We start from the raw sequence: 23,247 nt of genomic DNA, 5'->3' as shown, positions 1-23,247 counted from the left end.
TATCAAAACAACATTTGTATATTTCCAAGTCAACATGACTTCATATCACTCTAAAGGGGTATATTTGACACTTTCACATCTTTTTTGACACTTTCACAATTTTGTTGAGTAGCTCTTACTGCCTAGAGTAGACAATAAATCACTATTTATACTCTATAAGACAAGGCAAATGAGGTAACACTCTTCTACTTGCTGCAGGATACTGTTTTATCTTCCATAGATGTGTATGGAAACACTTTTGGGGAAAGTATGCAAGTTTATATTTATATTTTTACAATACTGTGTGTGTGCGTGCATGCATGTGTATGTGCGTTGGTATGCGTGCGTGCGTGCGTGCATCAGTGTGTGTGTGTGTCCGTGCATGCGTGCATGTGGGTGTGTGTAGTTAATGGGAAAAGGGTGACTTTAAATCGTGGAAACTTAACATTCCAAGTTTCAATGCAATGCGATTCAGACACACAGGACAACGGAGATGAAATTATCAGAGGGATGCTGCCTCACCACACACACAACACAGACACACACACACACACACAGACACACACACACACACACACACACACACACACACACACACACACACACACACACACACACACACACACACACTCAAACACACAGCTGCACAGGCTCCACTGTATCCCGAGCCCTGGGCAAGTCTGGTAGAGTCAAAGCCCCAAACAGAAAGAGACTGTCAAAACAGCACAAAGACCAAACACTTTCCAAGAGTCTCTCCTGATTTCAAGGGCTCCCCTTGGCCCAGGAGGCTGCCCAACATGTGTGTTTGAGTGGATGCCTGTGGCTCTCCTTCTCATGTGTGTGAGAGAGAGACAGAGTGTGTGTCAATGTCTGTGTGTGTGTGTGTGTGTGTGTGTGTGTGTGTGTGTGTGTGTGTGTGTGTGTGTGTCTGTGTGTGTGTGTGTGTGTGTGTGTGTGTGTGTGTGTGTGTGTGTGTGTGTGTGTGTGTGTTTCTGAATCCATTGGTGTGCGTTCCTCTCCCCAGCCGACGGCACGAGGCTGAGATGAGAGCGGGCGGCATTCGAGCCGTCGCTTTAAAACGGCAGGAAATATGACGTGGGAGCCCTAATGATTTGCAGGCTGTAAGTGGAAATGGCCGCCATGAATCAGGAAAATGCGTCCTCGCGTTTCCATTATGAAAGGAGCACGAGATCAAGCCAGAGATTTACGCCCGCCGCCTACACGGCCTCCTACGTGCTCTTGAGCTCCGTCTACTCCCCCCACCAGCACACCTTGGGCTGAATACATCAGCGTACCCTCCCAAAACCCATTGTCCTCTGACTGTGAAAGCTCCCCTAATGCTTTATGTCTACTTTTAAGATCTCTGGAGCACTCCAAGTATCCGTCACCTCCATCAGGCCCATTACCCCACAATTCATCCACTAATGTGGAGGTGCCTGCTTAAAGAGTAAGATGTCCAAAATCCACTCAACACATGCTGTCCTGAGAGAGAGGCTTATGTTGGGCATGTTTCATGTGTTTATTTCGTACGGCATTCCATTTGGTTGATCAAATGTCCCTGAAAATAATTCAGCTATTCCTGACATAGGCCTATGTCTCTGAAAGCAAATACTTTCAATTTGTGAGGCGCACACCTCTGAAAAAAAATTATGTTTCAGGCAGACAACTCCATGCCCTGTCACAGGGGAATTATTTTGGCAAGATAAATATCACTCATATCTTGTTCAACACTAAGTGTAAGTACTTTCGGAACCAGCCAACCAGAGTAGAGTTACTTGATTACTCTGGAGTGCAGCTATCAGGCGCAGCACAGCCACAATGAGAGGTTACCTAGCAACAAATAACAGCCATTATTAATCTTGGAGCTCACTTTGTTCTCCGGGCTGTCTTCCAGGTTGCCAAATAGAGTGCATCGCATAGCTTGAGCAGAAATGGGAAATGACTCACGCATTTGTGAAATATGTTTTATGCCTATGTCTTCCATCAACACAGCATAAGCCATTAAGAGTAGGATATAGATTTGTGCCTGCCCACTTTCAAAACTCAGCAGAACAAATCACTAGCCATTGGATCATTTCTCAACACTTCCCTAAATGGCAAATACTGGTGCTTAATAAGACCTTTTAGTTTGTTTATTTCTACCTTTTTTGTCATAATCAACCTTCTCCCAATTGGATATAAACTTGATAGAGCACATTGACACAGGGTGGAAACTGAATTTGAGTCTGAAAGACAGTAAAGGTGACAGACCAATGGGAGTGATTCCTTGGATTCTGTATCGCAGTTGCTTTGAAACATTTGACTTGGGTGGAAAGAAAATGGCCAAACAGCATGGGAAAGAATAAAGAAGAGCTGCATGAAGTACAGATTGGTAAGTATAAGCATAGGAACAGGTGTGATGGCAAACAGGTTTGAAGTAGTGTGCACATCCTTACATTATAGTAAACAACATTTTAAAAATGATGGAGTCAAAATGTCACCCTTTTCAGACACGGTACTTTGAAGTGTTTCTCTAATCCTAGTCACAGCAATGTCCCAGTAGAGCGAGTCCCACCCAGTCAGAGCAGGAGGCAGAACTATGCGCTAAGGCACTGAAGCCATTAGGCACAGCCCAACATTCCTGCATTTCTATGGTAACACACCAGCCTGCCAACCAACATCCCCACCGGGGCCACTGTATCAGGGGGTGAGGCGGGCAGCAGCTTTGGCTTTTCTCAGAGTAATGCGCCTGGCGCAGAAAATCACCATCAATCAACAGATCTTAGTGGCTCGGGATCGTTTTTTAAATGTCACAGGAACCAAACTTTCATGTTGCTAAAGTTAACGAGGTGCCGTAAAACCCCGCTGGTGGCGTTTTGGGCTGGCTTTTGTCGTCCGCTTTATCAGGAAGTGCTGTGCAGTATGGTCCGTCACACAGGCCATGTGCACTGTAAATCTGTCACAAGCTTTTACCATCACCTCCCACTGCCGTTCCACTTGCGCTGGACACATACTGTTGCAATTCAGCTGTTTCTCTCAGTCAGTCAGTACTCACGTACGTGACATCTTGCGTCAGAGACTTTCACTGAGAAGGACAGAATATTGTAAAACACGGAGAGCAAGTCGTGTTGCTAGTGACTCAGGGGTTCCGTTATGTAAAGTATGACAGCTGTATGTGCTACTAGATCATGTAGCCTTAGACGGAGGTCTTCAACAGAGCCCTTGACCTCTCTATCTGGAACTGTCGCAATAAAGGGCTATTAAAGGATCCCTTGGACTAGTTGAAGACAGTTGGAGCATACAGTATATTCCCCGAATAGCATGTTAACCCTAAGGTACACATGTGTTTAAGAGGAAATGTCAATATGCACAAGATGACAACACATTTACAACATACACCACAAGGGATGCTCATGTCACAGATAAACAGTAGGCTACAGTAGGTGATGATGAGTCATGTGTAATGCTATATCCATACTGTATAAAATGGGGAATCATTTCTTTCATGTATTCCCTTATACAGCTTAATTTATTCCATTAGTGATAAGGTCTTCAAAACACTCCCATATTAGACTGGATAAACCCAGCCTGATCTGCCGGCCATTTGATTTCACCCTGCAGCTCAGACGGGAAATCTCCAAATATTTCTATCCTCCGTTACAATTCAGCCGGGATCAATCACAAACTGGCTGATCCACCTGGCACACCCGGACCGTTGGTCTGATTGGTTGAAGGACAATCCAAATGCATACAGAGTCATCTGAACTATGCCCTTGATCACGCCTCTTGTGCAGCAGAAAATACAGAACAGACTCCCCACACTAATGTTCAGTCTTAATAGATTGAGCTTGGTCTGGTGATAGCCAAGCTACTCCCATATAATCATAATGATATAAGTGGTTATGAATACTTTATAAAAACGAATCATCTAGGTACCCTTTAAAGAATCAAAGACTCCTTTTACCTCTAAACATAAACCAAGATACCACTCAGGATGTAATGCAAGTGCAGAATCTACAGTAGTGTCAAGTATGAACCCCAAGAGTCAGTATGAGCCCCTTCCTCTTCATAAGCCTGCAGGCTGTTTCATTATGGCATGTCTATTTGATGGGCGGCTTAGTCAAGTGAGACCAAGGATGAGTCCAGCCGACAGTACGACCCATACAGGCTCTGGACATTATGGTGAGCTCATGTCTGTGCTCATGACCACCAGGCCTAGAGCTGACGGAGCTGACGGAGCTGACGGAGCTGGAGCGCCCAGTGCCTCACACCTGTAGAGTCCCATCAGAGCTCTGCCTGAACTTAGGACGTCAGCCGAGGAGGAAAATGGTGTTTTTGGAGGGGAAGTGGAGCCATATGGTCACTCTCCCAACAGATGCTCGGGCACTCAGCGACTTTCTTTGGAACTCTGCAGTCTGCATCAGACGGCCCGCTGAGCGGTGTGTTTGGATGGGGCTCAGGTGTGTGTTAAAAAGGGAAATGTTATGATAGCAGCTTGAGTGAGGTCTTGGTAAAAAAAAAGAGCTTCAGTGTCTAAATGTGCAAGCAATATGCTCTGTGTGTGTACAATCAAGGAAAGATGCGTTGTTTACAAGCAGTGTCGTTTTGGCTGCATGGAGTGCAACAATCATTCGGTAGTACTCAAGTCATCCAAATCAATCAAACTCAAGGGCCTGATTTGAAGTATATTCCTTTCATTTGATGAACGGTACCAGGAAAAGTCAGAGCAAAGAATTCAGTTGAGTTTTTGACATTTTAATTAGTGATTTGGCATCACAAACGGCAGGAATGTTGGCAAGCGTACACAACCTCCTTGGTCATTCAGCATGACAGCTTGATTGTGAGGCAAAGTTTTGATTTCGCTGTTCTGGCCATCTGCTGCGGCCCGCGTAAGTATTGTTACGTAAACACAGACATTCGGAGTGTCTGGCCAATTTACTCCAGCGCGTTGGAGGAGAGCTTCACTTACCTGAGTGTCATCTGTAAACACTGGAGAGGGAGAGGGCCTTGTCAGCCCGGGACAGCCTGCTCCAAATGTCCACTCAAGCAGTGGGACGTGCAATAGTGGAGGCAGAGGGCTGGTGAATATTGATGGCGTGGGGTGGGGTGGGGGGGACACGCTGTCTGTCCCTGACAGACTGCGGTTAAAGCAGACAGGACAGGTCAGTGGAGAGGAAACAGATAGATGACAAGAGGCTGACCACCTGAAAAGTGAGAAGACGGCATATTGACTTGAGGTGGATCAATGCCAAGAGACATCACTGCTGCATGAGATACATTTGAAATGACAATATTTGTGGCCCAGTTTAAAGCTACTGTATAGCTTTTTTAGAGAGTATACTCAAAATGTAATTTCCTATCTGGCTATGACATATTATATAAAACTCCACGTTGGATTCATTTCTGTCATTGAACACTCCTGAAACAGACATTCATGGGCCATTTTTCAACTTTTTTGGCCTATATTCATAAAGCTCTGCAGTAAGATCATTACTCTATATATGAAATGTTGAATGCAAACATTGTACAATAGCAGAATCGCATGCTGTTTGTCCAGACAGGTGTTGAGTTGTGGATAGCGCACAGCAGCATCTGTCAACATGCCATTCACCTCTGTTGAAAAAATGTCATTTCATTTACAGCTACATGGAGTGTGTGTTTTCACAAGTAATTCCGTTGAGGGGTATTTGTGCCTCTTTGCTTTCAAAACAAATCCCTGAGGCAGTATGGTGACCCCATCAGTCATCAAATGATATGTAATCACATTTAACAACAACTAAAAAATACACTCTGTCAGGAGTCCTGCACGCTGGAAAAAGGAAGCACCTTGTTTTTTTTCCCATGTGTCAACTGCCAAGATCAACTGCTAGGCCAGGGTTTGTACTACATTCCCAGGTGAGTGACGGGTGACACACACACACCTGTCACATGGCTGTTTAGGACTGTTCCTGAGCACACGCCAGACACCACCTCACACATTTCTTCCTTCCTGCCTTTATTCGCTGCTGGAGCTTATTATGACTGCAGTGGGCAAATCTGGCAGAGGATGGAGTCTGGGTTTCCAATCCACAGCTCTTTGTGTGGGCACTAATTGCACAGTATTTGCAGTTGGCCAATTGTGGCCGCGCATGTCCTCTCATTGATTGCTTAATTGAATGTGATGAGCCTGTTGTGCTATATACGTGAGCGCCTGATTGCTGGGTGAAAGGTCACCGCGTGATTGGCACACCACAGGAATGAAACATTATAAAATCGAAAATACTGTACAGTATGTAGTTTCCAATCCACTTGATTTCTTTTCATGTTGTTCGAACAGAAATGTCCATAAACTATTTAAAACGGTACAGGAGATGGTCTTGCCAGACTACAAGCGAAATATCTCTCTGCTTTGTCAAATGAATGAGGAAATATTGGAGGGTATTAATAGAATAAATTGTGTTATAATAAATTAGCTATGAACATATCATCGTAAAAGTGAGTAAAATTATGATTGACGAAATAAAGGCTTCCCTTTTTTAAAAAAGAAAGATTCATTCATCTCCATGGAGTTTATTGTGGTCCTCTGTGCAAAATTTGAATAATTGTGAGAGATTAATTTGATCATGAAAATATGACTGCAAATGTGGTTCCCCTCTCTCATTTCAAACACTGAATATCTTCATTACAGTTGCATGACCTAATATCCAAGCCACAGTGTAAATTGTCTCATCTGCTAAATGGAATGTAAGTGGTGTATTGCAATATTAAACTCATTTTTTTGGAGTTCATTGACTGCTTCAAACATTATTTATTTCAATTAGTCCACTGATGTGAAAATCCCTATGAGTGGGCGTTCAGATTGCGTATCGTCCTGCTCCTCTGTGAGCTAAACGTTTCCGATGCATTGAAATTGTACAGAGACATCAAGGTTGTTTCTGTGCACATAAACAGCACTGTGTGTTTACCAATGTTCTACGGCTTGTGAAGTAGACATCTGTCTTTTGTGTAAAGTGAGAGCACTGTCTTTGTTTTATAAACAGATCTGAAGAGACAAACAGATAAACAGTTTTGACAGCTAGTGGGTACTGAAATCTATAGTTTATAGAAAGGACTGTTGAGGTTATATGGGTTAACAACTTGCATAACTTGTGCTGGAAGATTAATCAGAATTATTCAATACATGCAAGGATGCCAATGCAGGATGCAGACCTCAATTGTTTAAATGATTGTATTTAAATAAATATTATTAATTTCAACAAAAGACTTCAAACAATGGAGAACAAACTATATCCTGATTTGTCTCCGGTCGTAAACCCCTATGATGAATCACACAAGACTTTGTTAGTTTTGTAGCTGTGCAAATGCTCTGAGCTGATTAGTTGAGGCCATATAACATGTGACAGCCGCGCTAGCACAGACTGGCACTACAGCACACTAGCAGATCGCTAGCTTTGATGCATTCATCTATGGAGGCTGCACATCACACTTTGATCATATGTGATCAAACCTACTGTACCAAACCTTTCAGTTTGATTACCTAAGGAAACGTGTGGAGCTGCACAAGAGCCTTCAACTCATTATGAGTGTGCTGAGAGTCTCACCTGAGATCTGGTCTAGTTCCCTCATATACATTCTACAGGATGATGCAAAAGAAGTATAGAAGAATACATCACAATCCAAAGGGAGAAATGAAGAGTGCCAAGAACACTGTTGGCCAACCCCAGAGTTATCCAGCCTTATTCCACTGCTCGGTTGAGTTCCCCATTGTTCTGCGTTCTATAAGGGTGTGCATTAACTTTGAATAACCGCACGGCTATGAAGTAGTTCCATTGTTTTTGACCGTATTACACTTGAATATTAATTCGCCAAACTTGTTGTGAAGTTTAAATGCACTGTCACGTTACATACAAGCTGTAAAATACAGACGTTCAGATCATAGTAACGTTTAGCATATGACAGAGGTGTCATTTAGCTAGTTAGGTGGCAGTAGGCTAAGAAAAATAGCAATCTTTCAAAGTTAACGTTGATCAGAATCTTGGGATATGCCAGCTTGACAACGGGAGATTAGAACTAACGACTGGCTTTTGGCCATAGCAACCATCCATTTAGAACTAGTAACCGCAGTTTGAGAAATTAGTTGAAATGTGTCTGGGAAAAGTAGTTCTACAAACAAAACAGTTCTAGCGATTAAAACATTTAAATTAGCACCGGAAACGAACACAAGGCAGTGGCAACAGTGGAATAAGCGGGATAATGGACTTCACGCCGTGCGGTTATTCAAAGTTAATGCACTTTTCTAGACGGAACGTCCCTCCGCTTCGCGTCGGGCCGTATCACCGTCTAGAACGTGCATTAACTTTGAATAACCGCACGGCGTGTCGTCCATTATCCCGTACTTAATCATCTGGTCTGCATGTGTACCTGCAGGGGGTCTCCAACGGCTGATTTATAAGAAATGCATTAACAATGTCACAAACTTCACTCATTCAACTTCACAAGGGTTTGTGTTCATGTCTACAGCCCAGACCAGTGCTGTTCCTCTGTAGTTCAGTGTGGTTTGGGCTAATAGAGCACCAGCCCACAATACTCTTCTCTCATATGAAAACTATGGGCGCATTCCTGAAGTAACTTCACTCGTCACATGCATGTACAGTACATCATGGTAGTTCTGTGCTGTTTTCCATTTACAGGGGTCTTCTCTAAATGCTTGAGTATGCTTCATCAGGCAAGTCTCCAAATGACTTTGGTAGGGTAAGTCTCCCATAAAGTAATGACTTAATTTCCTACTGGGACATGATTTAAGAAGGATCAGATAAGTCTACAAGAGAGCCCTTAATCTTAATGTTGCCCTGCTGGTCTAACAAAATTCCTTAACCTCCCATTTTGATTTGAATCAGTTTTGACGCCTAAGGATTTGTATGGTATATTCGTAAGACTTTAATCATTAATCCATACAGTACATATCAACATTTTAGGGTTTTAATGATAGTTGAAACTTTCTCTATAATATCATTTGTAAAAAGAGAAAAGTATTTGTAACATAGCCTAAACTATAGTGGATTGAACAACTCTGTGTTGACACAACAGAGTAGCTGTAAGAGCCACAAGTTACATCTTTCTGGAAATACTGTATTTATGTCATGTAAATAAGAGATAACACACATCACACAAATTGTTAATTTCTTATGAATGTGTTCATCATCATTCATAAATCATTATATAGTGCCTTATAAACTAGCTATTATAAGTTATTTTATAAAGTTGCAATACTAATGTTCTATGATACGGATTATACACAGATTCTAAAACATATACTATAACAATAGTAATGTTAAAGATGACTTTTAATTTTCATCATGTTTTGATTGGTTTTGGGGCTTAACGACTGTGAATATGAAAATGAACTTTTATGACTGAGTGTTTATTTGTATTTCTCCCAAGAACATTTTCTCTTTCATGTTGTAAAAAGCTTGCCTTTTTCCAAAACAAGATTAGAATTCTCAAAACACTACCAAACCTCCCTTTTTATCTTCATATTTTATTTTAATTAATCATATTTAACTTTATTTATTTATATACTGCAGAGTTTTACTGCTACCTTTAATTGAATTTCTGCATGCCATTTTTACTTTTTGTCTTAGGTCTATGTTATACTGTATGCAATATGGCCTGCATATTGTCTTTCATCTCCTGAGAGAAATAGAACACAGAGGAGGGAAACAGAGAGAGAGAAACAGAGAGAGAGAAAAAAAGAGAGAAACAGACACACAGAGAGAGAAACAGAGAGAGAGAGAGAGAGAGAGATAGATATATATATATAGAGAGAGAGAGAGAGAGAGAGAGAGAGAGAGAGAGAGAGAGAGGGGGAATGACATCAGTGCATTTGCTTTGCTTTTGGCTTTATGCTAATTTCCCATGAAGAGCAACACACTGAGACCATATGCTTCTCCAGGTGGACAGCGTATCTAAGCAACCATATCAAAGCAGCAGGCCAGCATTTCCCCCCCTCTTTTCCGAGCGCAGAGGATTTCTCAAACAGGCAGGTTAGTGTGGACAGTACACTAAAGGGGCCTTAGGCAAGCCTGAGGGTGTTCTGCTGAGTCACTTGGGATCAAACCTTAATCTCCAAACTAACCAAACTTGACAAAAAAGAAACACTGGTTCATGCACTCTCATTAGATCACATTATAATAATGTGGTCCTGCATGTAGCATGCATTTGGTGGGCAGTGATGGTCAGACATGACATTGTCTTTTCCACTACAGAGCTTTCTCCACAATGCAAGTACAATGCAATTAATAACTCAGTCTTCTTCTGTGAGAAACCGCCACGGAGGAAATACATTCAACATGGCCTGGTGCCAGCTGTCTCCCTGGCAAATGATGAAAGACTGCATATGCACATTCAGTATTCCTACTCCCCATCCAATCTAAAAAGCAAGTTGAAATTCCACAAGGCCGATAAAGTCCTGATTTGTCATTTCTCTCTCTCTCCCACTGTACTTTTCCTATATTCCGCTCCTCTGGAATGTTCCTCAGATTGCATAAGCCAGCGCAAGAGTCGGAGAGGAACAGCCAAAAGCGGAAACCTTTGGTGTGGTCATCCAGCTCTGATGAAGTGATTGTGTAGCTGTGTGGGAGCAATAAAATCGCAATTGGAACTTGGACTTGCGGCGAGGTCTGGCTTGGGTGGCTTACTGAGAGGAGGGCCTCGTCAATTGAAGGGTGAAATTTGCAAATAACGCTAGATTATCGGAGGCCTCTGAAATGGAGAGTAGTAAAGGTCTGTCGCTCTGTCCCAAAGTTTTCGGTCTTCTCGTCGGTTACACACATTTCATTCTTGGTGAATTGTGAAAAACATTAACATGGCAAATTAAACACACATGTTCTTGGCTTTGTGATATGGGTTGTGAAAATCCCCTTTGAAATCGCAAGAATTCTTTTCATTTGATAAGCAAAAAAAAAACATGGCCATAAAATAAAGAAATACCAGAAAACAATCGCAATTTTCTCATTGCTTTTATCAAGACGACATCACCACAGACTCTGACATACAATTTTATCCTCCACCACAAAACACTTGAACATTTGACACTGGAAATGTAGAAAAGAAATGGCCAAGGATTGCTAATGCAGGAGTGGATAGGGTTTCATTACACCTCCACTGAGCCACTGCATCACCCTGGCTCCCTGAAATCTGCATCCAATCAGTGTTGCACTCTGGGAAATAGACGAGGAAGTCTGAGAAAGCCGCAGCACTGGCTGTTGAGCCCCAGAGTTGTGGTCTGACTGCTTATTGGCTGGAATGGGCTCGCGGAGGCAGGCGGACAGGATGCTAAATGCAGAAAGCATGAGGGGGAAGTTTGAGGGATAACGAGGCCCAGGTGGGGAGGCGTAGTCCCAAACGCGGCCGATCACCCGCTGCTCGGCCCGATCTCTTTAGCAGATTCCCCTCGGCGCTTTTCACGGCTGTGCCCCAGGGCCGACTCATCCAGCAGAAATCCGTCTCTCACCACTGGCCACTGAAACCCGACACCAAGCACCGTGCACAGGTACCGTACAACACGTCCCAAATGACCAGTGCACAGATGGCCACAGGGTACAGCGAGCCCTGAGAGAGAACGGAGCGCGGGCTGGACATCGTTCTGCCATGTCAGCGCGTGGGTCTGAGTGAAGCATGCTGGGAGAGGGGCAGCCCGTGGGCGAAAGGTGTTCTGGGTCATCTGGGCGGGTCAGAGGTCGCGGGGGCCGACACCTTTGGCTCGGAGGCTCGGCCTGGCTCCCTCAGAGAGGAAGCGTAGCTCGCGAGGCGTGGTCGCTAACTTTAGGAGACCTGTCGGGGTATCTGTGGAGTTTACGGGGGTCGGAGGTGAGGCCTGCGGCTTTCTTTGTGCTTCTAAGTGATGTTCCAGAAGCTGAGGAACGCTAACCGAGGGGTGATTTGAACCCCAGGGCAGTGCTCGCATGTGTGCAGCCCCGAGGGGGTCCTACGCCGGAGGAAGTGCTCCGCTCTCCACGGGGGGGGAAGAGAGCGAGCGTGAAATTGCGGAGTAAGCGCCGAGATGCACTAGCAGCTTATAAATCTCCCTCTGTCATTATCGCTCGGAAGGACTCCCATCCAGGGCCGCACCGCGCGTACAGTCCTGCTCCAGTCTGATGGAGGCAATCATCTGTGTTGTCTCTACACAAATGAAGTCATTTGATCCCCGCAGGTGGGTCTGATGGAGGCCCCAGATGCTCAGTGTGCGCCCTGTTTACAGGCACCACCAGAGCCCTGGCACTGCACCACGCTCAGCCCGCCCCTCACCACATCAGCTGGACTTCACTGCAGAACACTGCAATTACACGAGCTTCAACATATCGCTTTCCAGTTGAATTCTGATGCTACCTCTTAAAGTCTTCATTTATTTATTTTTATGTTAAGGTTGACAGCTGTCCAGATTTTTCCCTCAACTGTATTTAATTTAACTTATGTAATATTAAAGCAAACAGTGAAAACATTGTTTAATATTGTAGCAGTGGTATTGACATTTCCTATTCCTGGCCATTCCTGGCCTGTGGGATGTTGTGGGACAGCATACTTTATTGTTGGACAGGCCGACTAGGGCTCATGTCCTCCAGACGGGCATGTACCAGGACAAAACTCTCTCTCTCTCTTTCTCTCTCTTTCTCTTTCTTTCTTTCTCTCTCTTTCCTTTCACTATTGGCACTGAGTGGTGCCATGGAAACCGGATCTGGGTTGGCTGGGAGTCTGAGCGCATTTCCTGTCTGAGCCAATCCCACACTACTAAGCACTCGTAATTAAAGAGCTTCAACTCTGCAGGACACAAACCAAAATGAACACTTTACTTCCACAAGTTCCCTTTAACTGCACTAAACTACGCTGGTTTGTGACTTGTCAGGACAAATAGCTGCAAAGCATTCTAAAAGTTCTGTAGAAGACCTCAGGCATACACTACTCCGAATGAGAGACCTATGATGCACGTTCAAACAAATATCTACTGTGGTGCCGAATTTCTACCATTTATCAAATAAATGATAAACAAAACATTTTATGATTTTGGCAAGGCACCAAAGCAATAGCTCATTTATGCAGAGCACCTGAATCTCATGTAACCTCACGTAACAATTCCATTCCATCACATCCCAAATACTTTTGATTAAAGTGCTTCTATTACAATATAGGCTTTCAATCACGCCGCGCACGTTTCCCTAAATTGAACCTTTCAGGTATGTGTTCTATCAGGCTGCTATTTGAATAAACTGTGACTCGATATGTTTCCTTCTGACAAATGAAGATACACGCAGACAACAGGCCAGTGTAGAGTGCCATGTCTGTCCACATGGTGAATTTGCTTTACATTGTTTTGATGTAGTATCTTTAAAGACCAATATGACACTGATGAACTTCCACAAAGACAACAGCTGCAGTGCAATTTATCTAGCGTTCTCATCTTCAACACATACTCCAGCGCACGCTCCGATTACCCAAATAAACAAACACAAATGACCCTGGCTAAGTTCCTAAGCGCAACTTCATGACAGTTCATTAATAAAACATAGTTTATTTATCCAGACCATCAGATGTTTCCTATTTTGCGTGGGGCTTCTCAGTATCCTAATAATTAATTCGGAGGGGAAAAAAAATATCTGATACGGCATGACCGATTTATTGGACAAATTTTCATTAGTGGAGTCAAAACACATCTGGTCTTGCGAGTGTCCCAGGGGCGGGCGGGTGGCGGGCGGTGGGGAGAGTTTGGGTGAATCTCGGCGGCCTGTGGTGTTATCGCTCGCTGTCAGCCCAGCACACAGGCCTGCATCTCACACTGAGACAGAGGCCACGGCCCGCTGAGCACAAACAGCTGTGGATAATCACCATTCTCCCTGCCGGACCTGACTTCCCAGCACAAACAAATAGAGATGAAAAAAGCACGGGCCGGCAGGAGGCAAACATGAAGATATAACTCTTTTATCGCAGCTACTTTTCCAAGATGGGCCCAAGGATGATGTACTATAGGATGGAGTTGATGTTTACCTACCCTTCAACCCTACGAAATAGCCTCCCAAAGTGTTTTTTTTTTTTTTTTATCAAAGCAGAAATGATTCCTTCTGCTGTACAGTATGTCCTTTAGCTTCATACAGAAAATGAAATATTTCAGAATCACTTTTCAGTTACATTTGTAATGAGAAATGAATCTTCTTTAGCAAGTTTAGCAGCGAAATACAGCTTCTGTCATTGTTTATCAAGGATTTTCGAAATCCCAGAAGTATTTCTCACAACCGTGTGTGCCTAATATAACACAACATAATTTGAATTTCACTGCGAAACTTGCTATAGAAGATCGTTGAAGACCAGTAACCACTCGGTGAGCTGCACATTTTTAAAAACAAACATTTAGGGGTGTTTTAAGGACAGAATAGTTCATGCACAAAGCAAGCAATGTTACAGCCACACAGAGCTCCATTCTAAAGCTGACAAATTCCACAAACAGGCTCAATCGTCGAGAGTTCGGTGTCAAACACTCTTTTTCATGCTAGGCAATACAGAAAACGGGCTTAAAGTGTAAAATACCAAACTATTCCTTTAATTTGCCATTGTTATTCTTTATCAAAGGTTCTGTCTTGGACTTCTTGGAGGCCAAGATCCAGTGGCAAGAAAAAATGATAAAGGATCTTGAGGAAGAGAGAAATTTTCTCCGTTTACAAGTCCAGGGGGATAAGAAGAAATCAAGTGAGTAAAAGTGTTGCAGTTGGTCACCAAATGTAGGCTTTGGGCCAGGGGGGTCTGCAGTGCGCCCCCTACCCATTCCACCACCTCCCTACAGGTATAGTCCTGAAAGGGCTTGTCATACTGAATATGAATTTGTATGTTGGCTTTGACAGAATTTTGGGCTGCAGTAGGCTACTTGTTTAAAGGAATAGTTCGGAATTTTGGACATAGGACCTCATTTCCAACTTTACCGAGGTGATATAGGTCGGTGGAGACCGTTTTTATCGCGTTTAACCCCTTCCTTCAGTTGCAGCGTTCGCCTTTGCTAACGCTGGTTCTGAGCTAACACATTTCAACGGTAACATCCAAAACTTACCAAAACCGTCTTACTCACTCCACAGCACACCCGAGACAAGTCAATTAAAACGTCAGATTATCGATATACATGTCCGTGTTGATAGAATAATTTTAGAAATAAAACTAACCTTGCAACTCAATGATATATTACATTTTGAGGGACTAGTTTCTCAATATCAATCCGCCACTGCCATACAGGGAACAAAGTAGGCTATTGCAATGCGATGCAAGGTTAGTTTTATTTCTAACATTGTTCTATCAACACAGGCAGTGTTGGGGAGTAACGCATTACATGTAATTGAGTTACGTAATTTAATTACAAAATAAATGTAACAGTAATATATTACAGTTACTGTAGAAAAAATTGTAATTCAATTACAGGTACTTTTGAATTTTTTCAAAATTACAATTTGAATTACATCTCAATATTGTCAGCAAAACTTTGCAAAGAATATTGTATGTAAAAAGAACTGTTTCCCTCCTCAGCCATAGTTTGATACGGGACCTTCTGATAGGCTCTATCACGTCTACAGCGCCATCAGCGTAGGCCTACATGCCTGCCTGTAAACGTGTTATGATTATCATTATATTATCCTCACAAAAAATGTGATGCTAATTCATGTATTGAATGCCCTTGCTGCCTTGTGCGCTTGTACAGAACTGCTCGGCAGCCTGTAGCTAGACCAAGGCCGAAATCTTCGCATGGATTTGGGGACTATAGATCATTCAAAAATCGGAAAAGTAATCAAAAAGTAATCAAAAGTAATTAGTTACGTTACTCAGAAAAAGTAATTCAAATAGTTACACTACTATTACATTTTAAACAGAGTAACTTGTAACTGTAACACATTACATTTCTAAAGTAACCTTCCCAACACTGAACACAGGCATGTGCATCGATAGTCTGATGTTATAATTTATTTGTTTCGGGTGTTCTGTGGAGTGTTTTCAGAGGCAGGCTGGATGTTACCGTTGACTTGCTTTATCTCGGCACCAGGTTAGCACGAGATGAACGCTGCAACTCAAGGAAGGGCAGACATTCACTGAAAATGGTCTTCACCGACCTATATCACCCCGACTAAGTTGGAAATGAGGTCCTATGTCCAAAATTCCGAACTATTCCTTTAAGTTCAAGGTCTATAATTTGGGTTTTAGAAAATAGCATGTACAAATTAATACAGCCCTCTACTGCTACCGATGAATTGGCTTATACTGTACATCTGAGCATATACCACATGTCAAATGTCTAATGTAGTTCTACATGGGGAGGCATGCACAGAAGCCCTTTAAAATATGATATGCATTGAAATGTGTCTAATCTAATCTTGTTTGTTCTTTTGTTCTTAATACAATTATAGCAAAATACTTAGTGAAGAAAGAGGAAGATGAGGATGACATGGATGAGCTGCCAACCTCATCACCAAATATTAGTGATTCAGACAGTGATGTAATGCCTCAGAGGTCATACCGGCATCACCACCACAAGTCACCTACGAAGGGAGCTACAGCCCTGCCTGGGCGTGGACACGTCCGAGGTAATAATAAATCCACATATTTGATCAATTCATTAAGTGTTGTCAGTTGAAAATGGAATGAGACTTGGAATGAGATTTGATATACAATCCTTTCCAAAAGTACTGGAACAGCAAGGCTAATTCCTTTGTTTTCATTCACTGAAGAAATGTGGGTTTCATGTCAAAAACATGACTGACAAAATAATAAGTCCAGAACTTGAGCTTTTATTTCTGTGTTTTTATTGTACATTTATTTGTGTCCGCATATGTTTACTTTACAGTGTTATGTACTCAGTCTACAGTATGTTGTCAGATTTTCTCATTCCTTTTGGAACTGACAAACCTTGATGACAAACACGGATGTATATAAAATCTCATTTAACAAATTTAAATTATTAAGTATGATGTGAGCTAAATATCAGTACTACATGTGTTCTTTTTTCTTATTTAAGTTAAAGGGCCAGAGGAGGTCATTCAGCGGTACAAAAAAGTCTTAAAGACATTTGGAACTGTCCGAACGATGACACAGGCTTTCCAAATGAATCAGGTTGACCGGGCCACAATTAAACTAACCGCACCAATCGCCGAGCTCAAAATTGTGGATCCAGCAAAGTACAGCTCCCTGGTTTATGACCCAACTCAGGAAACTCTGTTGGGTTTTGCAAAAAAATGTGCAAACAATGTAAGTCCAGAAAATAAAAAGATGATAGGGGACATGAAGTCGAAAGGAAAATTGTTGCCCATACTTGTGAAGTACTGAGCAAGTACTGCTTTGACCTAATGGTTCTTGGCTAGGTTATGTGTGTTTGTGTTTACAGATTAAAAATGCCTAAAGCCATATTAGGAAAGAAATGCACCTTTTTTATTGTTATCAGCTGTGTCAGCTACCCCTTTATTTTTTGCTTTACTTCCTGTTCACAACTCTAGGTTGTACCAAATGGTTCTTGGCTGTAAAGACAGTGTGTGTGTGTGTGTGTGTGTGTGTGTGTGTGTGTGTGTGTGTGTGTGTGTGTGTGTGTGTGTGTGTGTGTGTGTGTGTGTGTGTGTGTGTGTGTGTGTGTGTGTGTGTGTGTGTGTGTGTGTGTGTGTGTGTGTGTGTGTGTGCGCGCGCGTGCGTGTTCACAGATTCAATACACCTTAAGCTAAGAGAAATAGGTTTACCTTTAACATTGTTGTATTATCCTCTGACGTGTCAGCTGCCAATTTATTTTTTTTATAAATTGTTGCCCATACTTGTGAAGTACTGAGCAAGTACTGCTTTGACCTAATGGTTCTTGGCTAGGTTGTGTGTGTTTGTGTTTACAGATTAAAAATGCCTAAAGCCATATTAGGAAAGAAATGCACCTTTATCATTGTTATCCGCTGTGTCAGCTACCCCTTTATTTTTTGCTTTACTTCCTGTTCACAACTCTAGGTTGTACCAAATGGTTCTTGGCTGTAAAGACAGTATTTGTGTGTGTGTGTGTGTGTGTGTGTGTGTGTGTGTGTGTGTGTGTGTGTGTGTGTGTGTGCGTGCGTGCGTGCATGCGTGTGTGTGTGTGTTCACAGATTCAATACACCTTAAGCTAAGAGAAATAGGTTTACCTTTAACATTGTTTTATTATCCTCTGACGTGTCAGCTGCCAATCCTCTGACGTGTCAGCTGCCAATTTATTTTTTGTATAAGTAAAAGTTCTTGGAAAATGTCAACATAGTGTGCTAAAAAAATAAATAAAGAACTGCTTTGGACTATTATTATTGGTGTTTTATTGTTTTAATACTACTTAGTAAACTACTCATTAGTTAAGTATGAAAAGCACTCCACTTTAGAACAGGGAGCATATTCTCACTCATACTGGATTAATTCATATTTAATTAGGCAGTATTAACAGTTGTAGGTTTGCATTGCATTCCACAAGAACAGACCATGCTATAGTAAACTACTCATTAATTAAGTATGAAAAGCACTCCACTTTAGAACAGGGAGCATATTATCACTTATACTGGATAAATTCATATGTAATTAGGCAGTATTAACAGTTGTAGGTCTGCATTGCATTCCACAAGAACAGACCATGCTATTTGGGTGTTGTTAGTGGAGAATGGCTGTTCTTTTGCAACTGCTGCATAATAAGGCTAGAACTATGCATTGCCTGTTATGGTGGTAGTTTGTGTCCTATTGCCTCCTAATTAACCAGTAATAATCAGTAGTTATGAAGTAATACCTGCTTAAGTCTTAATTATTGGTCTGTTACAGGTGGAATATGGTCATGCCTTGTAAATGATTAATTAACGAGTGATAACTGCTAATTAAGGGATAATATCTTACTAACAATTATGTTAGTTACTGGCTAATTAATGATGAATATGGGTGTGTTAATTTAAAGTGTTACCAAAAGTCCCTCTCAACGGTCTCCTACTCTAAAATTCTACTATCCTTAATAGTAATAGCCTGGGTATATCATACTGCCTTGAAGATGCAAGGCGAAACAACACGATGACGACGTCAAAGCAACACACTGAAGCTTGTATTTTGGTTAAGAACCAAACTTTTGTTCAAACCTATCACTACTGAAAAATGCAAGATTTATCAAATGTATTAAAATGCTCCCCATACAGTATGTCATCTGCTATGAGTTAATTAATGCGACGGGCTAGCCTATGACGCATTTGATAGACATCCGTAGTGCCCAATAAATGGCTCTAGGCATTCAGAAAATGAATGTTTGGCTCCCAGACCACATCTCATTATTAATTGCTATTGAGATGCATTTCTACATTTTTCACCTTCTTATTTCAATAGGGCATGTTTTGAGTCTACACAGAAAAAATGTCAGTTCAGTGCAGTAAACCGAAGCCTGCAATGTGTTACTTGAGAGTGCTTTTGACATTAAAGGCCTACACATGCGGCCAGCGACGTGGCATCGATTTATGGCAGGCGATCGGCAACACTGAATAGAATCTACTGAAGTGAATGGGGAAACGCACACGCAGGTGGAACAGTGGGGCGACCGTCACATCGCTCTATTTTCCTCCTTTCTATTTTTCGGGGCGATGTTGATATGGCATAGTAGCAAACAGCTGTCCACTGAATCGATGGGTGTCGCCAGAAGTGTGTGTAATAAAGTGACTAACAGAATTCCGCTGTCGCATTTGACTGTCACATCGCCGCCTGTGTGTAACAGTCTTAATGCAAAATTGAAATGGCAATCCTATGACAGCACAAATTCCAGTCTGAAGAGAATAGAAATGCTTCTCTGACCAAGGCCATACTTCCTGGCAGACAGCCCATTCACTCTTATGAGCATCATCCAAGACGTACACAACTTCTCTTAAACTGCCTGTTCTTTACTCCCATGTGTTGCTGTTAGGCTACACAAAACAGAGGGAGGCTCTCTTTTACTGGCTCAGAAAAGATAAACACATCATAGCATTACAATTTTACAGCCTGTTTATGTCTGTGTTGTGGCCATTTTCATGAAAGAAATAACCATACAAATGGTGCCAGTGTAATTGCAAATGCCCCCATTCAAGACACAGCAGTTTGTTAAGTATACTTTTCCCATCCCATGCAAATGAATCTGCCTTTTTAAAGCTACGGTATATCTTAGAGTGTGAGTGTTTTTCCTGTTCTGCTCCACCTGCATGCTACAATTCTAAAATGGCCCGGAGTGTTTAAAACCCCGCGGATCACACCTGGCCAATCTCCTCCCAGCAGCATCTCCTGCCGAGGATTAAGAGCGGATTGGGTTCGTGACACCGGAGGTGTGTTGCGCCGGGACTGTGGCCGCCGCTGTGGCACTGACACGCCGCATAATGAGACTGGACACTGCTGACCACGGCTGTCTGTGCAAGCTAATGGAAGGATAATTAAAGCCTCATCACTGGCACTCTGTCCCCTGTCAGGGTGGCTGACCCCCTCCCGAAGCGGAGGAGCCGCAGGTGAAGGGTCAGTCTGGAGATGAAGGGTGTTTATTTCATCATCACTGGCTCAGACGGCTCTCTCAGGGCTGGACTAAACCCATAACCTCCATCACAGGTCCGTCAAAAAGGTCACAATAATGTTGCAACTAGGAGAAAGTTTTCTATTGTCCACTCATCATACGGTGGGCCCAAGTCTTGAAAATATTAGATATAGCTTACCTTGGACTGGCACATCCTGGAACTGAGTTGTCACGTATCCCCACCTGTTTTTAGGGGAAAACAGACAGCTTTGAATGAGTAGAAAGCAACGGTGTTGCACTGACACAGAGAGAAAAGGACATTCATTAATATTAACATTAATAAACCCTAATAAAGTTGGTGTAAGAGTTATGTGTACATGTGTGTACATGCGTTCAATTTAGATGACCATTAGATTCCTACTCTGTGAGTTTACTGATCGTATCACAAGTATCACAAACAAAGTCATGGTTGAACTGTTATCAATGACCAGTCTTTGCCTTCCTTTATTTGACTTTTCTTTTTTGGCAAGGTTGATTTTACATGTCATAATCTCAACTACACAACTTAATTCTACCACCTAAAATGCCATCGTATTTTCTCCAACCAAGGTCAGATAATTGGCTACGTCATAGTCTGGACAGTTAATTTCTGATTGAAAAGCAAGAGTGTGCTTTTGTAGCAGATGGAATCATGTCCTGCAAATCGATGTAGTGAAATTTTTAGTGAGGTTGTACAGTAGTGACAGCCGTTACATGCTTTCTGTATTAATGATCTGCGTATTCATCAGCAGTTACATTATCATTTAAAACCAAATGCAGGATACCAAGGGATGACATTATGCGTTGAAATATCATACAGAATTATGTTTGGACACACGCACTTGAACATCATGTCATTACATCAACATAATGAAAGTTATTTGCATCTGCCTCATCCCATTATTGTCCTACACTGCTTCATAAAATTGTAAAATCTCTTATATGTCTTGTATGACAGATGCTTGGTTCATAGAAAATGTTCCTGAACATTTCTTATTTTCTCCCAACTCTGTAAAGCTGACAATGCAATCAGGTTTCCTATGCACAACCCCTCAGAGAAAACAATACATACAGCACATAAGAGCCCAACACAGTAAACTGCAGCTCTGTAAACATCTCATATGAAATGATAAATGCTTTCTGTGCCCGTAGAGGAGCTCTCGGAGCCAAACCTTGTTAAGAGCGGCAACAGTGCTGACCCAAGCAGCTACAGGAAACTGAAGCTGATGCAATAGCGGCACAGACATCTCTCAGACTATTGTCTTCCATGTTGATCACATGAGAGAGCTGGCTTCTGGCTCCTTTGTTGGTGTTGTTCTGGGGTTTTCTGGGTATGCTTTGAAATTGTGAAAAATATTTTCCTTTCTTCTTCTTTCTTTAATCTGATGGAAGAAAGAGAGAAGTTGGCCAAAAGAGGGGGAGCACATTGTCATTTCGGCTCGGTGACAATGTAATGAGAGGGTTGGTGCTAACATTTCAGTCTGATGAGTTTGATAAATGAGCTCAAACTGTGGAGAAGGGGTCTGCCTCCCAGTCCTACACATTAGGCTCAGGGAACAGGCGCTCAGCAAGGCCCCCGTGGAAATGGGAGGGGAAATAGGAATATGAAAACTGCTAGACTGAGTTAAACGTGATCAGCCGGTGGGAGGCAAGAGAAATAGTGATTCCTGTGGCTGCTTGACTTTTTGTTGCAATAATTCAGACAATTTCCTACTCTCTGCAGGAGAGTAGCCAGAAAAGTTTAAGCAACTCTCGTTCTCTCCTTTTTTTGTGCTTATTCATGTATATTATACACATATTTTCTCTTTCTACTTTGTGATATTTCTTTTCTTTCATCGGACGCATACTGAATTTCCCCGTTTTATTCTCCAGACATTAAAAATAGATTGTTATTCCATTAAAGAAACCATGAGGACTTCTGGCCATGGAGAAACAGAGCTGAGGCCTGCCCTGCACACAGGACACAGACAGTACAGGCCCCTGGATTCCTGTGGATTGCTGAATGGAGAGGAAAATGATGGTGCAGTCATGCCCAAAGATGAGCCTGATTGAATATACGGTATAGATCCCTTCTGATGCTGTTTATTGAAAGGACTCGCCATCTCAAAATACCCTAACTTCTGTCATCTATGGGGTAAGTATGAGAAAATACAATCCTCACCAATACAGTGCATTGCTGTGGAAAAGCATCAGCCAAATGATAAATGAGAATCAATGAAAGCCCTTGACTGGCAGTATTGTTGTTGTTTTCGTATGATCTCACATGAATCAGAGTCTCCTCCAGAAGGAGGTTTGGGAGAGATTCCACATTTGTGCAACTATTCTTAAATGTTTGTCAGCGCTTCTAAAAGAATCCATTATTTGGCTGGCCACAAAGCAAGTCTAACTTTGCATTGTTAGAGCTCCTATTGTAAACAGCTCTGTGAAATCCCTCCGCCGTGCCACAAAAGAAAACGCACCGGAGTGCGACAGCTCTACATACTGTATGCTCCCACGCTAACAAGCGTTTTCTGCGGACAACACATTTCAGATGGTCATCCATCTCTCTTAGCAATTGTGCGACTAAAAATAGGCGATGGCGGCGGAGGCCGTATCAGTTACTGCGCTTTAGTGGTGGTGTGAGCGGGCGAGGCAGGAGGGGCTGGGAGTGATTAGAGTGGTGACAGCGGGATCCAACGCAGATGAAACCCAGGGCTGGAGCTGGTTATCAGGCCCGGGAGAGAGCCAGGAAGATTTTCATCAAATGTGTGTGTGAGCTAAGGGCG

At 42.5% G+C, this 23,247-nt stretch overlaps 1 protein-coding gene and 1 long non-coding RNA gene across 2 annotated transcripts in view; one reads left to right on the top strand and one right to left on the bottom strand.

The window, feature by feature from the left end:
• The first annotated feature begins 14,596 nt into the window (after nucleotides 1–14,596).
• On the top strand, nucleotides 14,597–17,661 carry LOC134089692 (uncharacterized). Its single transcript, XR_009940119.1, has 3 exons — nucleotides 14,597–14,670; nucleotides 16,365–16,541; nucleotides 16,973–17,661. It is a non-coding gene; the product is annotated as an uncharacterized LOC134089692 (long non-coding RNA).
• A 5,418-nt stretch (nucleotides 17,662–23,079) lies between these two features.
• LOC134089752 (huntingtin-interacting protein 1-related protein-like) overlaps nucleotides 23,080–23,247 on the bottom strand; it is a 29,096-nt gene continuing 28,928 nt past the window's right edge. Inside the window, exon 30 of the mRNA XM_062544194.1 lies at nucleotides 23,080–23,123. Coding sequence (XP_062400178.1) covers nucleotides 23,080–23,123 — 44 coding nt within the window. The remainder of the gene's footprint in view (nucleotides 23,124–23,247) is intronic.

Source organism: Sardina pilchardus, chromosome 8 (assembly GCF_963854185.1).
Source record: "Sardina pilchardus chromosome 8, fSarPil1.1, whole genome shotgun sequence".
NCBI lineage: Eukaryota > Metazoa > Chordata > Actinopteri > Clupeiformes > Clupeidae > Sardina > Sardina pilchardus.
This window is presented reverse-complemented; position numbering and strand designations above follow the sequence as displayed.